Genomic DNA, 21912 nt, shown 5'->3' on the forward strand with positions numbered 1-21912 from the left:
TAGGAGACCACTTGCCTGGTTAACACCAGACCTAATCACAAGTGAGAGTTCAGATCGAAACGATTGTGTAGAACTAAAGGCAGTATGGGAGTTCCCAGGCTAGGAGACCACATTATTGCTGGTATGATTTTGACCATGAAGCCCTCTGATCAACGGCCAAGAACAAACATCCTTAACCATACGGCTGCCTACACTACTGAATGAGCCTCGCCCCCCACATATCCACTCCACGCCAGCAGATCGGTAGCCACTCATCCTTTTCAGCGAACAATCAGTCATTACTACACCTTTCATGCACAGGTAGCAGAAGAACTCTTCGTCCAATATAAAAAAAGAACAGGGGAAAAAAGCTCTGCTCTTATTCCCCAACCCTTGCTTGGGTACTTCCCCACATGCTACTGTATGTAATGATTATGCCTTTGTAAGTTGTGTTGGACAAAGGCATCCGCAAACCGTGATGTAATGTTATTTAAAGCAATGCAATGTAGCTACTAAAACACTTGCTACACTTGTTGCTGCTTGACCAATTAGACCAGGTGTGGATTAGAGTGGCCAGTCACAGCTCACAGGAAATGGCTTGGCTTTCTGCGCCCAGTCCGGTCAGAGTCAGACGGTGAGCTCATCGCTAAGCTGCCTTAATGCTGGGTCGCGACTCGTGACTGCTGAGCTCAAGAGTGCTGTAGTGTGGCAGAGGCAGCTGCTGTTGGCGCATGGTGAAAGCATGAATCGAAAAGTCAGATCTATGACAGATGGAGGGCTGGGGAGAGGGCTGGCTATTTTTCCCGGAACAGAGTAGTATGATGTGCATTATCAGAAGCCCCCAATAGGGTCTTTGAAGAGATAACATGCTGATTCAGAATGAGGATCATGTCCTGTGTGAGTTAATATCTGTTCTTAGTATTCAGCTGAACACTTCTCTAAGGCTGAAAGAATGGAAATGAATGAATATTCACATTGGTAAACATCTGCCTCAATTCAGTAAAAATTGACTTTTCTGTTGCCTCATTTAAATTATGATTATTTTACAAAGCAGCAGTGGTCTCTATGTCATGTATTGACTCAGAAAGACTACTCCACAGCAATATATCCATTATCGGGGCACAGCCCTAGAAGAGAAGAGGGCGTGCAAATCAAAGCAGGGCAATGCACATGGGCGTTTTCACATGACACACGTGGAGCTTTGTACCCTTCAACACGCACGCACGCACACACACACACACACACACACACACACACACACACACACACACGCGCGCGCGCGCACACGCACGCGCACGCACAAACACACACACCCCCCATTGGGGTATTCAGCACCATGCTCTGGCTTGAGCCACCCACATGACACCACATCTGTGTGACCAGCACATCAAACGAGTATTAAATTAAAAAATGTTCACAGGGCGGACACCATTGAAAAGAGGGACAGCTGCTATCATCTCTTTAGCCCCTAATTTACAGTAGGACATGCTGTGAATAAAAGAGATAAAACAACAATTCAACTACAAACGGCGCAGCAAAAAAAAAAAGAAAGTTAGGGGGAAAAAATATAATTAAAAAACGTTGTGTTGCTTCTTGAGTAGGGTGTATTTGGGCGTGTAGCCGCCGTGCCTGGTACTACTGTCTTGGCGTGCTATTAAGAAGAGATTTGAGAAGCGGCGGAAAGGGAAGCTCCAAAAAGCCTTTATCTGTCTCCCAGCCCTCTGGTGAATAACGATCTGATTGCTGCTTCAACATCAGCATTCAGCCTCCAGAAATTGAATGGCGCTGCTGTTTGATACCGTTTTTTGTGTGTGATTTTTTTTCACGTTATTAAAGCAGCTGCTCTTCCATTTGCTGTTGTTTTGTTATGATTTAATGTTTTTGTTTTGATGTTATTATTGTTTTCCTGAAGTGGTTTTGAACGTCGTACAACCTACCTGGATGCTTTACGCAGACCTAAAGGTTTAACAGTTTGTGATTGTGAACCTGTTTAAAAGCAGCAAAACCTTATTGTGCTAAAGTGTTGATAATTTCTGCTCTTGTTAGTCGACCACAGACAGACAGAAGGTCACGGTCACAAAACAGTGTTTACAACAGCGTTATCTCCAAAGGACACAAGGCTCATAACTTCCCTGTTAAAATAAGGCCTTCTGCTTTTACAATGACATTTGCTTGTCTGCTCACAATGTTTACTAAAGTCAAAGCAAAGATGTAGACTGAGGCTCTTGAAGATTACCACACTCAAGTCTTTGTTGATGTGTCTGAAGATCCAGACCAATCACTGAGACAACATTACGATATTATCATGCTCCACCAACAGACTGCTATGCAACCCCTCTACTGTCAACACATCCACCTCGGTTGTTTACTTATCAGGATTTTGCACCTGGTTGTTGATCTGGGCTTTAGTGGCCTGCGAATGCAGCAGGTTGGCTCATAGATTGGTACTTGGTATTGGTGTGTTTGTCTGGACTGATAAATTTGCGGGTCTGCTCTGTTCGTGTGGTGTGGTGGTGTGCTCTGCTGTGACGAATTCTCAAATGGAAACTAGTGGGAGGATTCTTATTGGTCAGTTTTTCAGCTGGATTTTGGAGCAGGCTTCACTCTTAAATACTTGTGTTGGCCCAAATGTTTCATTCGGTTGCAAGGCCGCACCTTGCATAAAGTGTTCTTTTATTTCACACTGTTTTGGCTTGTGCCTTCTTCAGTGTCCTTTTTTTGTTGTTGTTGAAAAAGCAGGATTCTTATTGGGTATGCTGCTAGTTTCTCATGACAGCCATTACTGCGTGTGCGTGTGTGCGTGTGTGCGTGTGTGTGTGTGTGTTTGTGTGTATTCATTGGGCTCTCATAAAATGTGTGTGTGCACACGTTCAGTGCTTCGGGTGCCTCATTAAAGGAAGGCTGGAAACTAGGACATGGAAATTGTCCTAATGCATAATCTCTAGTTGCTCTGAAAAATTACCTGCATCCCAAAGGTGTGGGTGAATGCGCCGTGCTGCATCACTAATGACAGGTGAACTGTGGCGTCTATCAAATTGATGAATACTTGTCTTTTTTGAAAGAAGTTAAAGATTCTGAATATTTGTCTTTTTTAATACTCATACCAAACCAACCATTGCAACCACCAGAAGCTCCTTCCACAGTTTATGTATTTATTCTCTGGATACATTTAGCAGCCCTCGTACTCAGCTAGCCCACTCCTGCTTTCCCCATTGGAATCCCCAATGCCTGGGCTGCAGTACCAGTAAGCTTATGTGCCTGTGCCTGTGTGTGTGTGTGCCTCTGTGTGTGCCTGTGTGTGTGTGTGTTTTTAAGAGCCACTTGTGCTGCAGGTTCCCAAAACATCCATTCCAATAGCCCAAGTATGTGATGTGTTTTTCTTCTCCAGAGTTATCTATCGAGAGGGACGCGTAGGATGCTTCTGTGTGTTTGGGCTTGGCCACTTTTGCCGAGCAGGACACTTGTTTTAGTCTCTGTAGTCTATACCGTTGTCAAACATCACGGAGCCTATATAAAACATACTGAAGACATTTTATTTGCAATGTCTATGTGAATGTAGGCCTAAAGTGGGTTGGGGCTGTAGAAGTGCACTTAGCTACCCAAACATAGTACTCTAAGCTCTGTTTGCATTTGGTGTGTTGGTACATTAGCGCCCAGAGGAGAGCTTCTCCTCTCAGTGTCTGAGTCATGTCTCTTCTCTCCTGCCCATGGGCCTTCAGTCTGGCGAAGATCATCTTGTCAAACTTGTCAAGACTAGTTTTTCCTTTTTTTTCTTTGTTTTTAATTCTTTCTTTCAAGCTCTTCACTCCATCATTTTGGCACTCTTTATTTTATGCTTTCAGCATTCCTTTCAGTCTTCCGTGATCTGCTTTACCATCTCTTTTTCTTTTGCTATGTTTTTCCCCACTCTCTTCTCTTCTATTTGTGTGTTGGTTCCTCCCTGTATTTGTGCCACCGCTGCTGTAATGTCATCCATTGTTATTGCACACAGCAGGTGGAGGGTACAGAGAGGAGAAAACAACCATATTATCCTCCGGCTCTCTGGCCCTAGCCAGCGGAGCCGAGAAAAGAAACACAAGCAGAACCCAGCATGCCTCATCAGACACGTTCTGCAGAACACAGCACGTCTCCCCAGACGATCTCTGCAGGCCAGGTTATCTGGGCTCAGCCCAGCCCAGACCCTCTTACCTTCAGTCGGCAGCCAGGCACAGACGAACACTGCTGCTACTACACAATGTTGTTCTTCCAACCCAGCTCCAGGTTATCTGGCCTCAGTCCAACCCAGCACCAGCCCAGACTCCCAAGCCTTCAGTTGGACACTAGTCACAAACAACACTGCTCCCCTAATGGTCCGTCACCCAAACTGATTCTCGACCTGTCCTTTCTCCTCCACTACCTTTATTCTGTCCAAACATCACAGTATGTCAGGGCTCGAAACAGCACCAGACCCTCTTACCTTCCGTCAGTGCCCAGGCACAGACAACACTGTTGCTCCTCCGCCCCTTTCCATATCAGCACCAGGTTATCTGTCCAACCCTGCCCAGCATCAGCACCAAGTTGGAGGCCAGGTTCAGACAACACTGCTGCTCGTCCAACCCCCTGCCTCCAACCCTATCGACTCAAATCGACCCAGCATTAGTACCAAGCCAGAGCCTCTTACCTTCATTTGGAGGCCAGTAACACATAACACTGCCCCCCTACTGCTGTCACTGCTGCCCCTTTCTTCTCCTCTATCTTCACCCTCTCCAAGCTAATAACACACATCACAGGATATCTCAGCCCAGCCCAACACCTCCCCAGCATCAAGCCTCTTGCCAACAGGTGGAGGCCAAACACAGACAACATTGCACCCCTTCCCACAACCCCCCTCACATCCTCCTGTTCAAACCAACAACACACAGCCCCGGATGGATGTTGACTGATCAACCCAACCAGGGCATCTTATCAGCTGTTTTTTGGTGGCAGACATGGCCAACTCTGCACCCCTTTCTCCTCCTCTACCTTCATCTGTCCAAGCCAACCTACATTACGGGATAAATGGGCTCGGCCTTGCCTCAGCCCTCTTGCCAGCTTTTGGAGCCCAGACAAAGAAAACACTGCACCCCTACTTCTCCATGCCTCCTTTCGTCTCATCCTGTCCAAGCTAACAACACACAGCACAGGAGTGTGGTTGTGTCTTCAGTATATCGACTGCAATCTACAGCGCTGATGACAAAGGCTGTAAGTTAAGGCGTAGTGCCTGTCTGGAATCGGCTGCGGTGGCAGAAGGCTACGTCTTACATTTGCTTGAAGATCACGATCATCGTGGCATTGTACATAGTCATTATCATGATCATTTTGAAGCATTTGGTAATTTCAGGCTTGGAGTCATTTCTTGCGTTCTGCTCAGCAGTCTTCAAGGGCCGTGTAGGTGTTTTGTCCCTGAAGGACATGCGTGTCTCCACAAAAATCTTGCAGAAAAAGCAGACTCTACAGTTTTGTCGACTGTTGCTTATGGGTGACATTTTTTCTCTCTACATGATGAACTCCCTGACTTCTCTTTGTGGACGAGGGTCACACACGTTTTTTGGGCTTCTCTGTTGTGGTCTGTTTTTGTTTTTGTTTTGTTTTTGTTTCGTTTTTTCTTTGCATTATCATGGTGTGGCTTATGAGTCATGCTCTCATCTTCCTCTCTCAGGAAGCGGTCATATCCTCTAAAAAATTTTTTACTCTGAAATGATTTTTTAATATGTCTACGTCCGGCGGATGTCCTATGTGAATGAATTCTAGGGGAAGAGGGACTTAACTGTATTTATTGTTTGTTTTGCTCCCTCGTTCACCTTCTCCCCCGCCTAGTGAAGAACTGGAGGTCATAGCACAGCCACGTCTGACCTCCTCCGCGTCTCCCGGGAGACAGGGGGGTGATAGGTGACAGGATGTGATGTCGTTGATCAAGTGGCGTGTGGGAGTGTATTGGAGGCCAGGAGGTCCACTGCAGTGTCTCTGTCTGCTGCTGTACGCCATGTGCTCAAGCTTGCTGTTTTAAAATAATCATCTCTCAGGCTTCCACACAGATGTGCGCGCGCGCACACACACACACACACACAGACACACACACAGACACACACACAGACACACACACAGACACACACACAGACACACACACAGACACACACACAGACACACACACAGACACACACACAGACACACACACAGACACACAGACACACACACACAGACACAGACACACAGACACAGACACACAGATGGATGCATTGTACACACAAGTACAGTCAGTAATGGGCAAAAGTGGAAGCTTCTGTGACGGATGAGCAGCAGGGAAGATGGGCGAGACGGCAGGGCCGTCCAATTTTTAATCCTCTTGATGCAGTTTTTTACTTTCTCTCTCTTCTGTTAGGTTTACTTCTGTGTCCTCTTTTTTCTGTCTTCCTTTCTCTTTCTCTCTGGCACACTGCCGGGGGCTGAGTCATGGAGATGATGATGATGATGACGCTAATAAAATCAGAGTGTTTAATCCCAAAATGGAGGCTAAGGAGTCGTGAGCATTATTTGGCTTAGGTGGCTGTTGCTGGGTTGGGTTGGGTCGAGGGGGAGAGCTATACTGCGTTGGCGGAGTTTGGCATCGCTGGGTTGGGGCTTTATCGATCAGAAAAGAAACGGCTCTCTGGACCCCTCATGGAGAGAGACACACACACACACACACACACACACACACACACACACACATACAGCCCACGCTTCTCATATTTCTTCTGTTAAATCGAGACGAGGCTGTTGGTTTCGACTGGCACCAGCTGCACTAATGGGGGGATGACCAGTGGGCAGCCGCCTACATCATGATGCCTTTTTCCTCATTCCTTCCTTAAGTTTCCGAAACTCCTTTGGCTTTTCTCATTTTTCCATCTGTGCTGATGCACGTGTCTTCCTCCCTGCTCTATCGTGGTCACTGGGCTGGCTAAGTTCACATGTATCTGTGTAGCATCACAGATGTTGTAGGGATTGTTTTTGCAATCTTTTCCCCCACTTTCCCTCTGTCAAAAGTGAGGAGTGGGACATTAGGATTACAGGGTTATAGAATATTAAGTTGATGTTTTTTTCTGTCTCCTGTTTGGGAGTTAGGACGCTTGTGTGCCTCCTACTGTGCCTCTAATAGTTTGGATGAGTGTTTGTGCTCCCTGTCAGTCAGATGCTGTGCATAGGTGTGTGTCTGTCTGCCTGTCTGTCTGCCTTTCTATGTATCCTCCAGGTGTGCGGTTGCCATGAGCTTAGTCCTTTCACTTCATCATCTTGCCTCGTCTGTCTGTCTGTCTCTGGGGGGGAAACAGCCTTGAGCGTCACTCCAGCACCCATCAACAGCTCACTATTGGCAACCTTACTAACATAGGACACCATTTCTTATGTTTTTATTTTTCCCCTCCTTCCTGTTTTGTTACTCAAGAAAAGGATGTTGCTTGGAGAGACTGATGATGCAGCTTCGTGCCTTGCGTCATTAGCTACCACACACTGCCGCTGTACAGCGTCGCAGCCCATAAACTTGTCTCGTGTACATGACGTGGCTCGGGTTGTCGGGACACACTGCGCAGGAGGCAGACTTGCCTCGTCATAAATTGCAGTTAGAGGCTCCCAAACGTCATGAAACTCAGGCGGGTAATCGAGAGATTTAATGCTAATAGGGGCTGAGTTGTGAGTAGTGCTCATTTCTCATGGGTGATGCGGAACCATGTTGTTTGATGGCTTCTGGGTAGGCCGATGGCGTACCCTGCATATTAACTCCCTCAAGGGCAATTGCAGGCAGAGAGCAATGAAAATGGATCACAAATGGACACCGTCCTCACAGAAAGCAAAACATGACTCGTCGTTACACATTCTAATTGCCAGAAGCCTATTTGTGGTCATGCGCGATTTGCGTCTGTCCACATCAACAGAAACGCTATGTGCTCACCCCCTGTCGTGCCGCTAAATGTTTTCTAGATTATTTGTTGAAAGTAAACAAACGCAGACACACACACCTCCCTCGCTCCTGTGTCTGTTTACTCCTGTCAGTGTACCAGCTCCATGCTCCAACTGCGGAGTTGATCTGTTGTTTTTAATATTTGTAAATGAGATTACAAAAAATGTTTTGGCTCTTGCAGCAATCAGAGCTAATTATCTTAATTTCACCACCCCTCGGATTCATAGACACACACACACACACACACACAGACACAGACACAGACACAGACACAGACACAGACACAGACACAGACACACACACACACACACACACACACACACAGACACACACACAGACACACACACAGACACACACACAGACACACACACAGACACAGACACACACACACACACACACACACACACACACACACACACACACCTTGTTGGCATCAACCCAGAAAAGGTGCCGCTGTAGGAGAGCAAAGTTAATGGAGGGTTTCAAACGGTCTCATTAAAGCTTATCGTGTCACCATCATCTCCACACCCATTCTCTCAGCCTGGCTCTGAGTGGGGCGTCAGTACTATGTGTCCAGGGTTGTTTGGGTTTGCTGTGAGCCAATAGAATTTCTGATCGAAAAGTAAAGACTGCTACTTCCTTTCTTTTTTTACTTAACGGAGGACATTATGACAGCCAAAGTTAGCCTTTTTGGTTCAGGTCAGTGTTTTGAGTTAACTGCCTCAAGACGGCTATTATGGAATCACAAATGGCTACCAAGATAAACGATTTATCCTTTGCATGAGTAACATCAGCAGCATCAATCTGAATAGTATAATGTTATCTTATCTGTATCCATTTTTGAACAGTTGGAAAACAAACGACATGGTTTGCTTTGTCAGAGCTAAATATTTTGCTTGTGGGTAGTAAACCCACAAGTGGCAACCAAAGTATACGCATGATAAAACTAAATGGGTATCTTGGGTCAAAAAAATATTGCACTTGGCAAATGAAATGCAAATCACTTTTTCATCATTGTGAAAATGTGTCTAGGATTATAGCCATAATATTTGTAACTCTAATAAATTAATCTTTATGTTGCCTAAAATTAGAAATGTGCCTCAACCAGGTGGGTTGAAAAGTCAATGCAGTCAATAGACCATAAACGGCCTCCCTAAATATCCTACTGTACACAACCTCAATCGTGTGTTTTTGCCCCCCTAAATGGAGCAACTCCCTGCTCCAGAGTAACAGGCAGAGATGGGCCATAAATGTGGCCTTGTGTTCTGCCCTGGCGCCTCAGTCTTGGCATGTGAGTGGAGTGTTCCTTCTGCTCCGGCCCTATGATTAGCCAATGATGAAGCTGTCGCTCTCCTCCCGTCCGGCTCGCCTCCTCCTCCAACATGAGGGGAGATGGCTGGGGTTAATGGCTTCCCTTTCTGCCCATCTCTCTCTCTCTTTCTCTCTCTCTCGCTCTCTCTCTCTCAGTGGAGGAATTTTCTCATTTGGCTGTTAGGGAACCTTTGGCGTCCAGTGTGTCTGCCCCCATTTGTAAGGTTCTGCGTTGCTTTAACATTTTAATTGACAGGTCTGGCGTGCAAAAACACAAGGAGAAAGGAGGAGTGGGACAGTGGGTGGGTGGTTTTTGGACAAGTATAAACCAGCCTCATTCTTAGACCATGTGTGTGCGTGTCTGTGTGTTTGTGTGTGCTGTCTCTGTGTGTCTGTGTCTGTGTTTATATGCTTGTGTGTGCCTTTGTGTTTGCTTTTACCCTTGGTGCCCTCTGCCCACCCACTGCGGCACCCCCCTTGCCTTGCCAGTCTCCTGCCAGCCATGCCCACACAGCCTGGGGGCACCAGGTGGCAAACCTCTCTCACCCCACTGGCAAGGTTATAGAGCACGTCTGCAAATTGGGACCAGGGGAGCTTTTAAAACCCAGAAGCATTGGGCACTGTTCCCCCTCCCTTCAGGGCACAGCAACACTGGCCCAACACCGCTATTGAGTGCTGTTGCAACAGCGAGCACTGCATTCACATGCTCTGGACTCGAGTGTGTTTCTTTTTTATTCTGCTTAACAGTAGCCTTATTATGTTAACCATGCCATAATGTTTCCATTACCATGTCTCGTTCGTGCTCGTGTTCATTTTCTCCGGTTGGACTCTGTGTGTCTATTTAGGTGCGTTTCGGTGCGGGTTTGCATTGCATTTTCTTTGATGGCTCTCTGTGTGTGTATCTATTCCTCAGATGGCTCTGTGTGTGTGGTTAAAATTTTCAAAAAGCGGCTGCTCCTTGCATAAAGTGTCTTTTTTATAAATGCCGAAAGGTAGTTTATGCTAGGAGCCTCTCTATGGACATGTGAGTCTACCATTCGGGCCAGCACCCTCACGATTGGATACACAAGAGTGAAGCCTGCTCCAGGCTTGTGTTTTCCCGCAGAACATTTGCTAGTCAAGGTGATGGTAAGCCAGTGTCAGAAACATGCGGCTATCATTGTTGGAAATGGTGACTATCGTCAAAATGCTATCGTTAAAATGCCTTGTTGTGCAGTTTCTTATCAAATATGGTATGAAAACCTCCTGATATGAATATCTTACTGGTATACATTGCTTGGTACAGCAATTTTAGAAATTGCATTCCTAATACAAAATCATTATGTTTTCTAGGAATCTAGTCAAGGTGGTAAGTGGTTGTCATGGTGGCTGCCTTAAATGTGAAGTGCTGTAGTAGGAATCCCTGATATTTAAATGTGACTCTGTTTGTGTCTGTGTTTGTCCACAGGTTCCCTTCCCAGTCCTTCAGGGGGAGGCAGTGGAGTTTCTGGGCCGCGCTGATGACGCCATCATCGCCATGTCCAACTACAGACTCCACATCAAGTTCAAAGACTCTATTATCAATGTGAGTAAGCTCAAGGCTCTCATCCAACACATGTTGTTTCTCTTTCTCTTTCCCTCCTCCACCTCCACCCACAGACCAACCATGGACAAGGACAGACAAGCTCCACCGTGTTCCTGACTACCACCACCTAATGTTGCCTTCCAGGCTGGTTCTGTACAGTGTTCATGTTTAAGTTATCGTAATAGCATCACAGCCAAGAAAGTCCTCCCTAGAAACCCTTGTTTACCTTTTGGTGAACTCATGAACATGGCTATGTTAGCTCAATGGTGCAGGTTAGAATCGTTTTCAGCACATGGCCTTCAAATTTCATAATTCACGTCTTAATTCTATAAGCCTATTATGCCGTTTTAAGTTTGTTCTTAGCAGCCTGTTCTGTAACTGTGTGGGGTTCGATAGGTTCCTCTGCAGGAGCCAGGGAGTCTGCTTGGCTTAATCTAACCACCAGGGCAGGGTCAAACATGTGGGTCTCCCCCCACACACATCCGGCCCTTCTGGACAGGATATAGTAGCGTAGAAGTGGCTCTCACTGGCAGTGTGATGTGCGTCATTCAAGCAAAGCTGCCCACCACCTTGTCATACCTCCAGCCCACCCACCCAGTAACACACACCAGGCTCAGATGAGCACTGGCCAGGGGTGTTGGTACTCGGCATCTCTCAAATAATACTGCTCCACACCTCATGACCTAAATTAACTTTTTCAATCACTTACCAAAATGAGCAGTAGATGTTAATCTTACTATCCAAACACATACTCACTAATGGGTCAAAGTGGCTAGTAAAGTCGGTCTTTTCTACCAGACAAACTTTTCTAGCTGCATCTGGCCGGTTGTCTGGTGTTAAATTTTAAGCCCTGCTCATGGCCATTGTCAAACATACCGCTCTGTACCTTGTGACTACTCTCGAACCGAGTCTTTTGTGTGTTTCCCTGCTCTACTCAGAGATGTTGTCTGTAAGCAGAGGTGTTTTCTCATGCTGTATTCAGGAAGTTGAAACACCCCATTGTGTTTTGCTTCCAACACAGGTGGCTTCACTGACTAAGATGGTCTACCCGTTTTGATGGATTTAGTTTTTGGCAGGGTTTTTCATTTCTCACCCAGGGATCGAGAGCTCTGTGTTTGGCAATGAAAGAGGTGGGTGGGGAGGTTACATTAGGGGAGTTATAGGCCCATTTGTCTGAAGCATTGTCAGAGTCCATGCATAATATGGATATCATTTAAATAAGCAAGGGAGAGATTGATTATATAGCCTCATGACTCCCCACGTACCTCACTCGAATTACCTTACTCACAGCATTTTTAATTCAAATTTGGATTTGAATGCAAATAGGCAATGTATACCACATTGTAAATTCTTTGTGTATTAATGCAAATGAAGATTATGTGTAGGTTGTTGAGTAGGAAATGTATGCAGCTTATTTCAGTGCTCCACACACATTAAACACACTGGTGGTAAAGCATCTGGGCTAAATATACCCTGTGACGGCTCCTGATAACTCTGTCTGCAGTCAGACTCGCCAGGGCAATGCAGGCGGCCCGGGCACTCAGTGTGGCACTGCTGCATGTTGGGGGGCGGGGGTGCATTATGTGCCCGCATTTGGTCACTGAGGACATCAAGGCTCCGAGCTGCACTGCCCTCAGCTCAACCACACACACACACACACACACACACACACACACACACACACACACACACACACACACACACACACACACACACACACACACACCATGTGACTCTCTATCACCCCATAGCAGCAACATGGACAGAGCGGACCAGGCAGTCAACTGAACTGAACGTGTGTGTGTGTGTGTGCGTGCGTGCGTGCGTGCGTGCGTGCGTGCGTGCGTGCGTGCGTGCGTGCGTGCGTGCATTTCTGTTAGAATAACTGTGTGTGGATTAAAGCCCCAGTATGCACGGTGTATGTAAGCCTACTACCATTCCATTGTCTTCCATTTCACCACGACCGACCTCTGTCCTTATTACAATCTGCATTTCTTTCCTCTCGTTCTTCTGTTCCGTTGCGCATTATGTTTCACATCCACTGGGCTGCTGTCTTTATTTCACTTCACATCATCACTCCTGTTTTTAACTTCTGCTCAGAGTGCACTCTTTGTCTTTTCTTTTCACTTGTCCCCCTTTTTCTACACTTTTTTTGTTCTGTTCTGTTCTGCCGAGTCATCGCTACATTTCCCCTTCCTCTCTCTTTTCCCGTCTGTCTTCACTCCCACCCCCACCCCCACCTCTCTCCCTCCCTTGCTCCCCATCTCTCTCTCTCTCTCTCTCTCTCTCTCTCTCTCTCTCTCTCTCTCTCTCTCTCTCTCTCTCTCTCTCTCTCTCTCTCTCTCTCTCTCTCTCTTCTCTCTGTGTGTGTCCCTGGTGCCTTGTGTGGTTGTAGACATACCCTGGTGTGGACAATGAGATCTCTGTGAGTACTCTGCACAACCCCACCTCCCCATCCAAAATTTCCCTCATCCCTCCCCTCATAATCACATCCGCCTTTCCTCTCTAAAAGCTTTGTGATTAAAGGGCAACCTCGCCACACTGCCTCTCTGATCACAATGGCACGTTAGACCCCTTCCTTGCTTGACCTAGTAGGGAGTTTGCACTGTACTTTAGTTCGTCTGCACTGGGCTGTAGCCTCCTTGGAAATGACATTTGCTGGCAGTTCTGGGGAAATGGGGAAGCAAGGGGCGCGAGTTTGGATTTTGAGGCCTTTTGAAATGTGTGTGGTTTGCAAATGTATATTAGCAGTTTGTTCTTACAAGAAAAGAGTGGCCTGCATTGCAAAAGTGTGCACGCAAGTGCGTGTGAGTGCGATTGGTTTGTGTGTTTGTGTGTGTGTGTGTGTGTGTGTGTGTGTGTGTGTGTGTGTGTGTGTGTGTGTGTGTGTGTGTGTGTGTGTGTGTGTGTGTGTGTGTGTGTGTGTGTGTGTGTGTGTGTGTGTGTGTACACGTGTGTACACGTGTGTACACGTGTGTACACGTGTGTACACGTGTGTACATGTGTACGTGTAGGTGTGTTTTTTGTGCGCACAGTAGCAGCCTCTTCCATTACAGTTGTCCCCTCTAATGCTATGGCCTGGCCCTGTGTAACTGTACTGCATAGTATCACATTAGCCTCCTAACCCCCCATTGGATTGACATGCAAGACACTGACTGTTTTCAGCTGCTGGCACTTCTACTGTATGTTTACTGTATGTCCGTTTAGAAATGTCAGTACTAAGTACTAAATGTAGAGTCTCTGTGTGGTTAATGGAGATGTGTTTTGTGCTCGGACTGCTATGCTAATGACCTACTTGTTTATCAAGTGTACTACTGTCCGTGGAGTACCAAGTACTGTATGGTGTGTCTGTGCCAGTGGCCATTTTGTCCTCTGTGTTTGTTTGTTCATCCTGTTTGTTTGTTTGTGTGTCTCTCTTCAGGTGCCTCTGCGGCTGATCGAGAGTGTGGAGAGTAGGGACATGTTCCAGCTCCACATCATCTGCAAAGACTCCAAAGTTGTCAGGTAACACACACACACACACACACACACACACACACACACACACACACACACACACACACACACACACACACACAGAGACTCAATATGCTCTCAACTCTTGCTTGTTTTTCTGTCTGCCACTCAATCCAGCACTCACTGTGGCGAATTCTGACAGACAGACAGACATACATGTGCACAAACATGCACACACTCTCTCCCTCACAGGCACTCGCACATGCACACGGTCTCTCACTGCTTCTGCCACTACCTCACAGCCCCCCCTCTACCCTTGACGAGCCTTTCAATTAACGAGCTGCAATGAATGTTCCCACCAGCCACCACAGACGGGTCCCTCACTCTTCATAAAAGGCGTTTATATCTGCCCACATTGATTCGCACTCTGAATATGCCGCCGCTCATTCGCTCTGCTTTCATATGCTGAGAGACCCTCTCCATGGCTACTGCCAAGGAAGCTGGCAGGGAAAGACAAAGGGGTCAGATGTCCGGGGCCCAGGGAGAGAGCGGGGGGGGGCAGAATTGAGTCCTTGGTATTGAAGGGGTTTCCTTTTGAGATGACTCTGTTTCGGGCCTGACAAAAATGTCAGTGTCCCTGGCTTCTACTAACGCTGCTGCTGCTGTTCAAGTCCTGTAACCTGTAGTACTGCAGCCCCTTGCAGCGCTATAGCAGCAGCCTATGATGACAACACCCCTGAAAGACTGCCACTTTTCCACTCAGTGCTAAAAGGCACCATTGTAGTCAGAGAGAGAGAGAGAGAGAGAGAGAGAGAGAGAGAGAGAGAGAGAGAGAGAGAGAGAGAGAGAGAGAGAGAGAGAACGAGAGAGAGAGAGAGAGAGAGAGAGAGAGAGAGAGAGAGAGAGAGAGAGAGAGATGGAAAGAGAGGGAGAGAGAGAGAGAGAGAGAGAGAGAGAGTAAATAGAAGTAAGCAAGAGAAACAGAGAGAGAGGAGAGAAAAGCAGGGGAATTCAAAGCGGGAGAGAGTGAGAGCGTGAAAGAGAGAATATGAGATCAGGCCCTTGACTGAAGTCTATTGGTCCAGAGGAGGAGGCAGTGCAGAGATGACGTGGGCCTGTCTACTCTACTGTGCACAGAAGCCATTTCAGCAAGACCAGTGGCAGTGGAGATCTGATGCCATTGACTCATAGGCCTGCCTTGTTATTGTGGTAAATTAAGTGTTGCGCTTTAGCAGAAAATCATAGTGTTGTCCCCAGCTCAACATTTAAGTTAATCAGGTGTGTCTGTGTCTGTGTCTGTGTCTGTGTCTGTGTCTGTGTCTGTGTCTGTGTGAGAGAGAGAGCTAGAGGTGTTCAAGGGAACACTGTCTATCAAACAGCAGTGGCTTTTCATAGAAAAGCTAATCCGTGTGTCTGCCCCGGTGTGTGTTTGCTTGTGTGTGTCTTGGAGATAAAGTGATGTGGTGTCTGACTGATAGGCTGTTTCTCGCTGGTTAGTGTCTGACAGGCAGCTATTTTGGCAGGCATGTTTCCCTCAGTATGTAAGTCAAACAGTCATTATATAGTCATGGCTACCAGCGGTTTCCTCTAAGCCCTAAATTGAATGTGTGATTCCATCTTGCACTTATTGTGACCCCTGTAAGTGACGTGTCAAAGTCTACAAATGCTATTACAAATACAAAGTGCTAAAGTACTTATATGTCCACAAGTGGAGATCTGTCTTCATTTCTGCCACATACAAGATACAAACATGTCTGTGTGTATTCACCTGTGTAATGTCTGTATTAAAAAGCAAACACGTCTGGGTTTATTTATCCATGTCATGTCCATTCAAAACAAACATGTCTGTCTGTATTTACCCGTGTCATGTCTATCATTAATCTCCTCCACCAGCTCATTTCTCCCTTCATTTCTACCGGTGGTTTCCTCTAAGCCCCAAATCGAATATGTGGTTCTAGTATCTTGTTCTTAGTGTAATCCCTGTCAGTTATGTGTCACTGGATTTATCTCCTCAATTCCCTCCATCCCCTCTTATGATCGGTCCCTCAGGTGTCACTTCTCCACCTTCAAGCAGTGCCAGGAGTGGCTGAAGCGCCTGAACCGTGCCATAGCCCATCCATCGCGGCTGGAGGACCTGTTTGCATTGGCCTACCATGCCTGGTGCCTGGGGGGCAGTGCCGACGACGAGGACCAGCATCTGCACCTGTGCCGCCCAGGTAACAGATAGTGAAAAGTGAAAGCCCATTGGGAAACTCCAACTCCAACTCCCATTGTCATTGTGACACAGCACTCCACAGCACACAAGTGAACACTGCACACAACGAAATTGCATTTATGCCTCACCCGTGCAAGGGGGCAGCCCTCAGTGACGCCCCATGGGGAGCAGTGCGGTGGGACGGTACCATGCTCAGGGTACCTCAGTCATGGAGGAGGATGGGGGAGAGCACTGGTTGATGACGCACTATGGTGCATTTAGTGCATTATGGTGCATTTTATTATTATTATATAAGGCCCCATTACACAAACGCACACAATAACATATTCGCTCACTCACTCTCTTACATCATGGCACCAATGAGGAGGAAATTACATGTCTCTCAGGAGCTGGCTGCTCAAAACACTGCTTTGACAAAAATAATTTGCACTAACAAAAACACACTCGTTCTCTTCAAAACGTTCTCTCTCTCTCTCTCTCTCTCTCTCTCTCTCTCTCTCTCTCTCTCTCTCTCTCTCTCCCTCTCTCTCTCTCTCACTCACTCACTCACTCACTCACTCACTCACTCACTCACTCACTCACTCTCTTTTTCTCTCTCGCTTATGTTAACAAGATGAACATTCTAAGAATCTTAAGAACATTGAGCCAGAGACGATCTAACAACAATATTAGCAACAAAATTTGTTGTTGCCACAATATCTCTGATTGAGCTCCATAGATTATAATGCAGAATGGAACATCTTGGAATTATTCTAGTTCTAGTGCTTTCCAGAATTCTAAAAGCTGTCTTCCTGTTTGTGTGATCTTCCTCCTCCAGGAGAGCATGTTCTGCAGAGGCTGGAGGTGGAGGTGAACAGGATGGGCTTCGACATGCAGAACGCCTGGAGGATATCGGACATCAACAGCAACTACAAGTATGGCATCAAACACACTCACTGCTTTGTACTTTTCCCTGTTTCACGGGGAAACTCCTGCTTAGTTTCAAACTGCTGCAATGCCAATGCAGCCTGAGGGAATGATATGACCACCAGGCTAGTGTCTGTAGATTTCCTCCTTCCTTCTCCTCTCCGCCTGGACCTGCACAGTAATGACCGTAGAGAATAATGGAGAAGTTTCTCATGAGCTGGCCAGCGAGGGCTTTGTTCCTCGTGAGTGTGAAGAAGGCGGCGGAAGGTAAAGGTCAGCCATTTAGCTGATGCAATCGTCCAATTCCCAACTCTTCAAAGCCACCCTGCTCTCTCTCCGGGTATTGCTGAGGCCGGCCGAAACGCTTGCACAGCAACAATACGAGCCAGTTTGAGAGCCAAAGTTTAGCGGTCTGCAGTGCCAACAAAGAAGAGAGAGGAGAGGAGAGGGGCGTATGTTGCTTAAAAAGCTCTTTCTGTTAATTGGATGTGTTGGAAGGCGCTCTCTTTTAATTGAATGTTTGAAAGGAGCGCACACACAAATACACACTTGTACTCTAACACACACACACACACACACACACACACACACACAAACACAAACACAAGCTCTCTCGCGCGCGCACACACACACACACACACACACACACACACACACACACACACACACACACACACACACACACACACACACACACACACACACAGGTCCTCGCGCGCGCACACACACACACAAATCGCACTGTATATTAATGACCCTTATGAATGGTGGCATTGATATGAAACAGTAGAGGTGGTGGAGACACACTTAATTACAGGCAAACACACTGAAATATGCACACTACACACACACACACACACACACACACACACACACACACACACACACACACACACACCAGTGTGCCCTGTCATGTAATCAGCAGGAGGTCTGGCTCTGGAGAGGAAGACCCCTGCAGTGTGTGTGCGTGTGTGTGCGTGTGTGTGCGTGTGTGTGCGTGTGTGTGCGTGTGTGTGTGTGTGTGTGTGTGTGTGTGTGTGTGTGTCTGTGCGTGTGTGCGTGTGTGTGTGTGTGTGTGTGTCTGTGCGTGTGTGCGTGTGTGCGTGTGTGCGTGTGTGCGTGTGTGCGTGTGTGTGTGTGTGTGCGTGTGTGTGCGTGTGTGTGCGTGTGTGTGTGTGTGTTTGTGAGGGAGAAGGAGAGAGCAGGTAATAAATTGCATCAGTCAGGGCCCCTACTGACATGTCTGAGTCACGGAACTTCACACGGCGAGCGCACACTAACTCGTGTACACACACACACCAGGCATGACACATCACACATGCATACACGTACAGTACACACACACACACCAGGCATGATACAGCACACTCAGAGCTTCTAATAACACACACACACACACACCAGGGCATGCGCGCACACACACACACACACACACACACACACACACACACACACACACACACGCACACACACACACACACACCGCAACACTTCATACTGAGATGACGCACGCACCTGCATAGAGGCTGGACTTTGTCACCAAGTGCACCTGCAGAACACACACGCGCGCGCACACGCACACACACGCACACACACACACACACTCACCCTGAGCTACCAGACACTCACTGGGCCACAAGCACAGCTTGGAGCCAGAGTTCAGGCGATGCAGGGAGCGCAAGCTACGTAAACAAGGGGTCAGTCACATGGCCAATTCATCTGACGGTCTCTCCGTGTGCGTGCCTGCATGCCTGATTCTACCAAGAGAGAAGGAAGGGTTAAAGGAAAAATCAGAGAAAAATCAGTGGAAATGGAAACAGGTAATCAGAATGACGAAACTTGGGCATTGATGCGATGACGGAACAGCCATTAGATTAGATTGAAAGCATGAATACATTGCAGAGTAACATGGAGATAAGCATCTAATCAGAAGTGTAGGGTGTACAGATTATTACAGTACAGATGGATCAAAGTAAAGGTGGTTATAGATGTGTGTAGATTATGTACAAATAAATTATGGAGGGCAATATTTACAGCACATGTTTGAGAGGAATCGGTAAAAATCCTCATGTGTGGGTGTCGCATTACAGTGTAGTGTGTACAGATTATTACAGTACAGATGGATCAAAGTAAAGGTGGTTATAGATGTGTGTAGATTATGTACAAATAAATTATGGAGGGCAATATTTACAGCACATGTTTGAGAGGAATCGGTAAAAATCCTCATGTGTGGGTATCGCATTACAGCCTTCCCAGAAGTCTGCTTACATTACATCACTGAAACTTCATACCCAGTAAATGGGCGCATTCACTCCTGTTTTGACAAAGTGTCCGACTGTAACGCTGTTGTATAAATCCACATGTGAACTGTTTGTGTTGTAGTCATTTGGAACTCAATGCTGCAGCAGGAGCAGCAGCACCCCCGAGGTTTATAGAGTATTTTACAACAGCTTTGAATGCACTTCAGCCTGTAACACTTTAAAATCAGAGATATTCATTCGTTTTATAAGGTCAGTTTTCCCCCCTATGGTCAATGACGTCTCCCCCAGCTTCTTTCCCCAGTCTTTCTTGGTGGAGTGTGGCCAGTGTTGCCCATGTTCCCCTCTCCTCTCCCCCCTGGACACCTCTCTCTGAAACTACACCAGCAAAGTCATGTTTTCCCCTCTCGTGTCCAGAAGTACTGAACGTCTGGCTTCAGCAAATAGAAACTTTCATGTTTATATTATTCTAACATTTTCTGGACCAGCTGATGTTAATAAGCACACTAATTAGTATACAGGTTAATCAGCCAGGCACACGTGAGAGCACATGTGTTCTTAGAGGGCACAGGTAGAAGCAATGTGCTGGAGGCTTTTTTACTGTATGGGGATTAAATATCCCACCTCTGTTCAGTTCCCCATGTCTTGTAAAAAATGGAAAAAAACAGATTAGCCAACCTCAGACACTGTTCTTTTTCCATTAAATTTGTTTCCATTTCAGCTGTTTACGTGCCAGACAAGCCAAAACTATTTTATAGATCTATAGAGGTAGACAGACACTGACTCCTCGGTTTCCTCCCCAAGAGACTCCTGTCAACCTATCCTCGTGTTTTCTCTCTCTCTCTCTCTCCCCCATCTTCAGGCTGTGTTCCAGTTATCCCCAGAAGTTGCTGGTGCCAGTGTGGATCACAGATAAGGAGCTGGAGAGTGTAGCCTCCTTTAGGTCCTGGAAGAGGATCCCTGTGGTGGCCTACAGGTGACACACACACACACACACATACACACACACACACACGCACACGCACACACACACACACACACACACACACACACACACACACACACACACACACACACACACACACACACACACACACACACACACACACACACACACACACAGTAGGCACATAATCACACGGGCGTACTTGCACTGTATTACCAAAAGTATTTGCTGGGTGACGCTCACATACTGTTTGAACTGAACTTGCATCCCATTCAATATGATATCGGTCCACCTTTTGCAGCTATTGCAGTGAATACTTTTGGTAACATAGGGCAGTGGTTCTTAACCTGGGGTGCGGGCACCACCTGGGGGTGCGCCAGAGATTTCAGGGGGTGCGCGGAATTTTGTTTTTGTTGAGGTTGTGACCAAAATTCTGCTAGCAAACATTAGAATTAAAAAATGTTTTGGCCCTCATGTAAAGTCATAAAGGTACTGATTATCGTCTCAAGCAAGAATCATTGTAATTGATCACTGAAATAATTTTTAGTGGGTATACACCTGTAGAAGTTTAGGTTAGGGGTGCGTGGCTAGTCTTGGGTACCGGTAAGGGGGTGCCTTAAGAAAAAAGGTTAAGAACCACTGACATAGGGTATATTACACTCTCTCACACACAGTCAACGCACGTGTACTATTGATACAGGTAACTGCTATGCGGGACTTGTCATCCCCTCAATAAGACATGGGCAGGCTCTATTCATCATTAGCAGCATACCATACTGTGATTAGGAACATTCCTGCCTCAGACTGAAGACATGAAGCAGATTTCCTTTTGCACATCTCACACACATTTTTTACTGGCCTTTTTTCTGAGGAAAACTTTTTTTTATTACTTTTTTTGTTCACAAAAACTTTTCATTGCTCATGAACAAAGTTTATGAGTGTATGAGCGTACAACATCTTGTAATGAAAGAGAAAGAATAATGCCAAAGCACATTATCAAAAAATGAAAAAGCCGTCTTTGTCTCATTTTCTTGGTCACATTACCCCTTTAAAAGACTCCTTGTCTTTTAAAGGTGCACTGTGTATTTTTTTAAGCAGTTTCTATTCATGCTGCCCATTCACAAATGTTACCCTTTTCACAAATACTTTCCACTATCATCAAATTGTAAGTATTCATTATGACTGGGAAACTTTTCATACATGAAAAGGGGAATGTTCTCCATGTCCACCGTTTTGAATGAGCAAAAATACATTTTAGGTTCAAAACTTACTGTACTTTGGTCACCCTAGTATATTAGTTTATTATTAAGTTAATCATCAAATTTG

At 46.4% G+C, this 21912-nt stretch overlaps 1 protein-coding gene across 9 annotated transcripts in view; it reads left to right on the forward strand.

Annotated features, from left to right (window-relative positions):
- mtmr4 (myotubularin related protein 4) overlaps window positions 1-21912 on the forward strand; it is a 93788-nt gene that overhangs the window by 52770 nt on the left and 19106 nt on the right. For 7 of the 9 annotated variants that reach the window (XM_063203561.1, XM_063203563.1, XM_063203560.1 and 4 more), the window contains 6 exons: window positions 10689-10805; window positions 13201-13230; window positions 14227-14309; window positions 16311-16477; window positions 17294-17390; window positions 20503-20616. In XM_063203561.1, the coding sequence (XP_063059631.1) occupies window positions 10689-10805; window positions 13201-13230; window positions 14227-14309; window positions 16311-16477; window positions 17294-17390; window positions 20503-20616 (608 nt within the window). The remainder of the gene's footprint in view (window positions 1-10688; window positions 10806-13200; window positions 13231-14226; window positions 14310-16310; window positions 16478-17293; window positions 17391-20502; window positions 20617-21912) is intronic. The other 2 variants (XM_063203564.1, XM_063203567.1) reach the window with 1 other exon arrangement.

The sequence above is a fragment of the Engraulis encrasicolus genome, chromosome 7 (assembly GCF_034702125.1).
Source record: "Engraulis encrasicolus isolate BLACKSEA-1 chromosome 7, IST_EnEncr_1.0, whole genome shotgun sequence".
NCBI classification, from domain to species: Eukaryota; Metazoa; Chordata; class Actinopteri; order Clupeiformes; family Engraulidae; genus Engraulis; species Engraulis encrasicolus.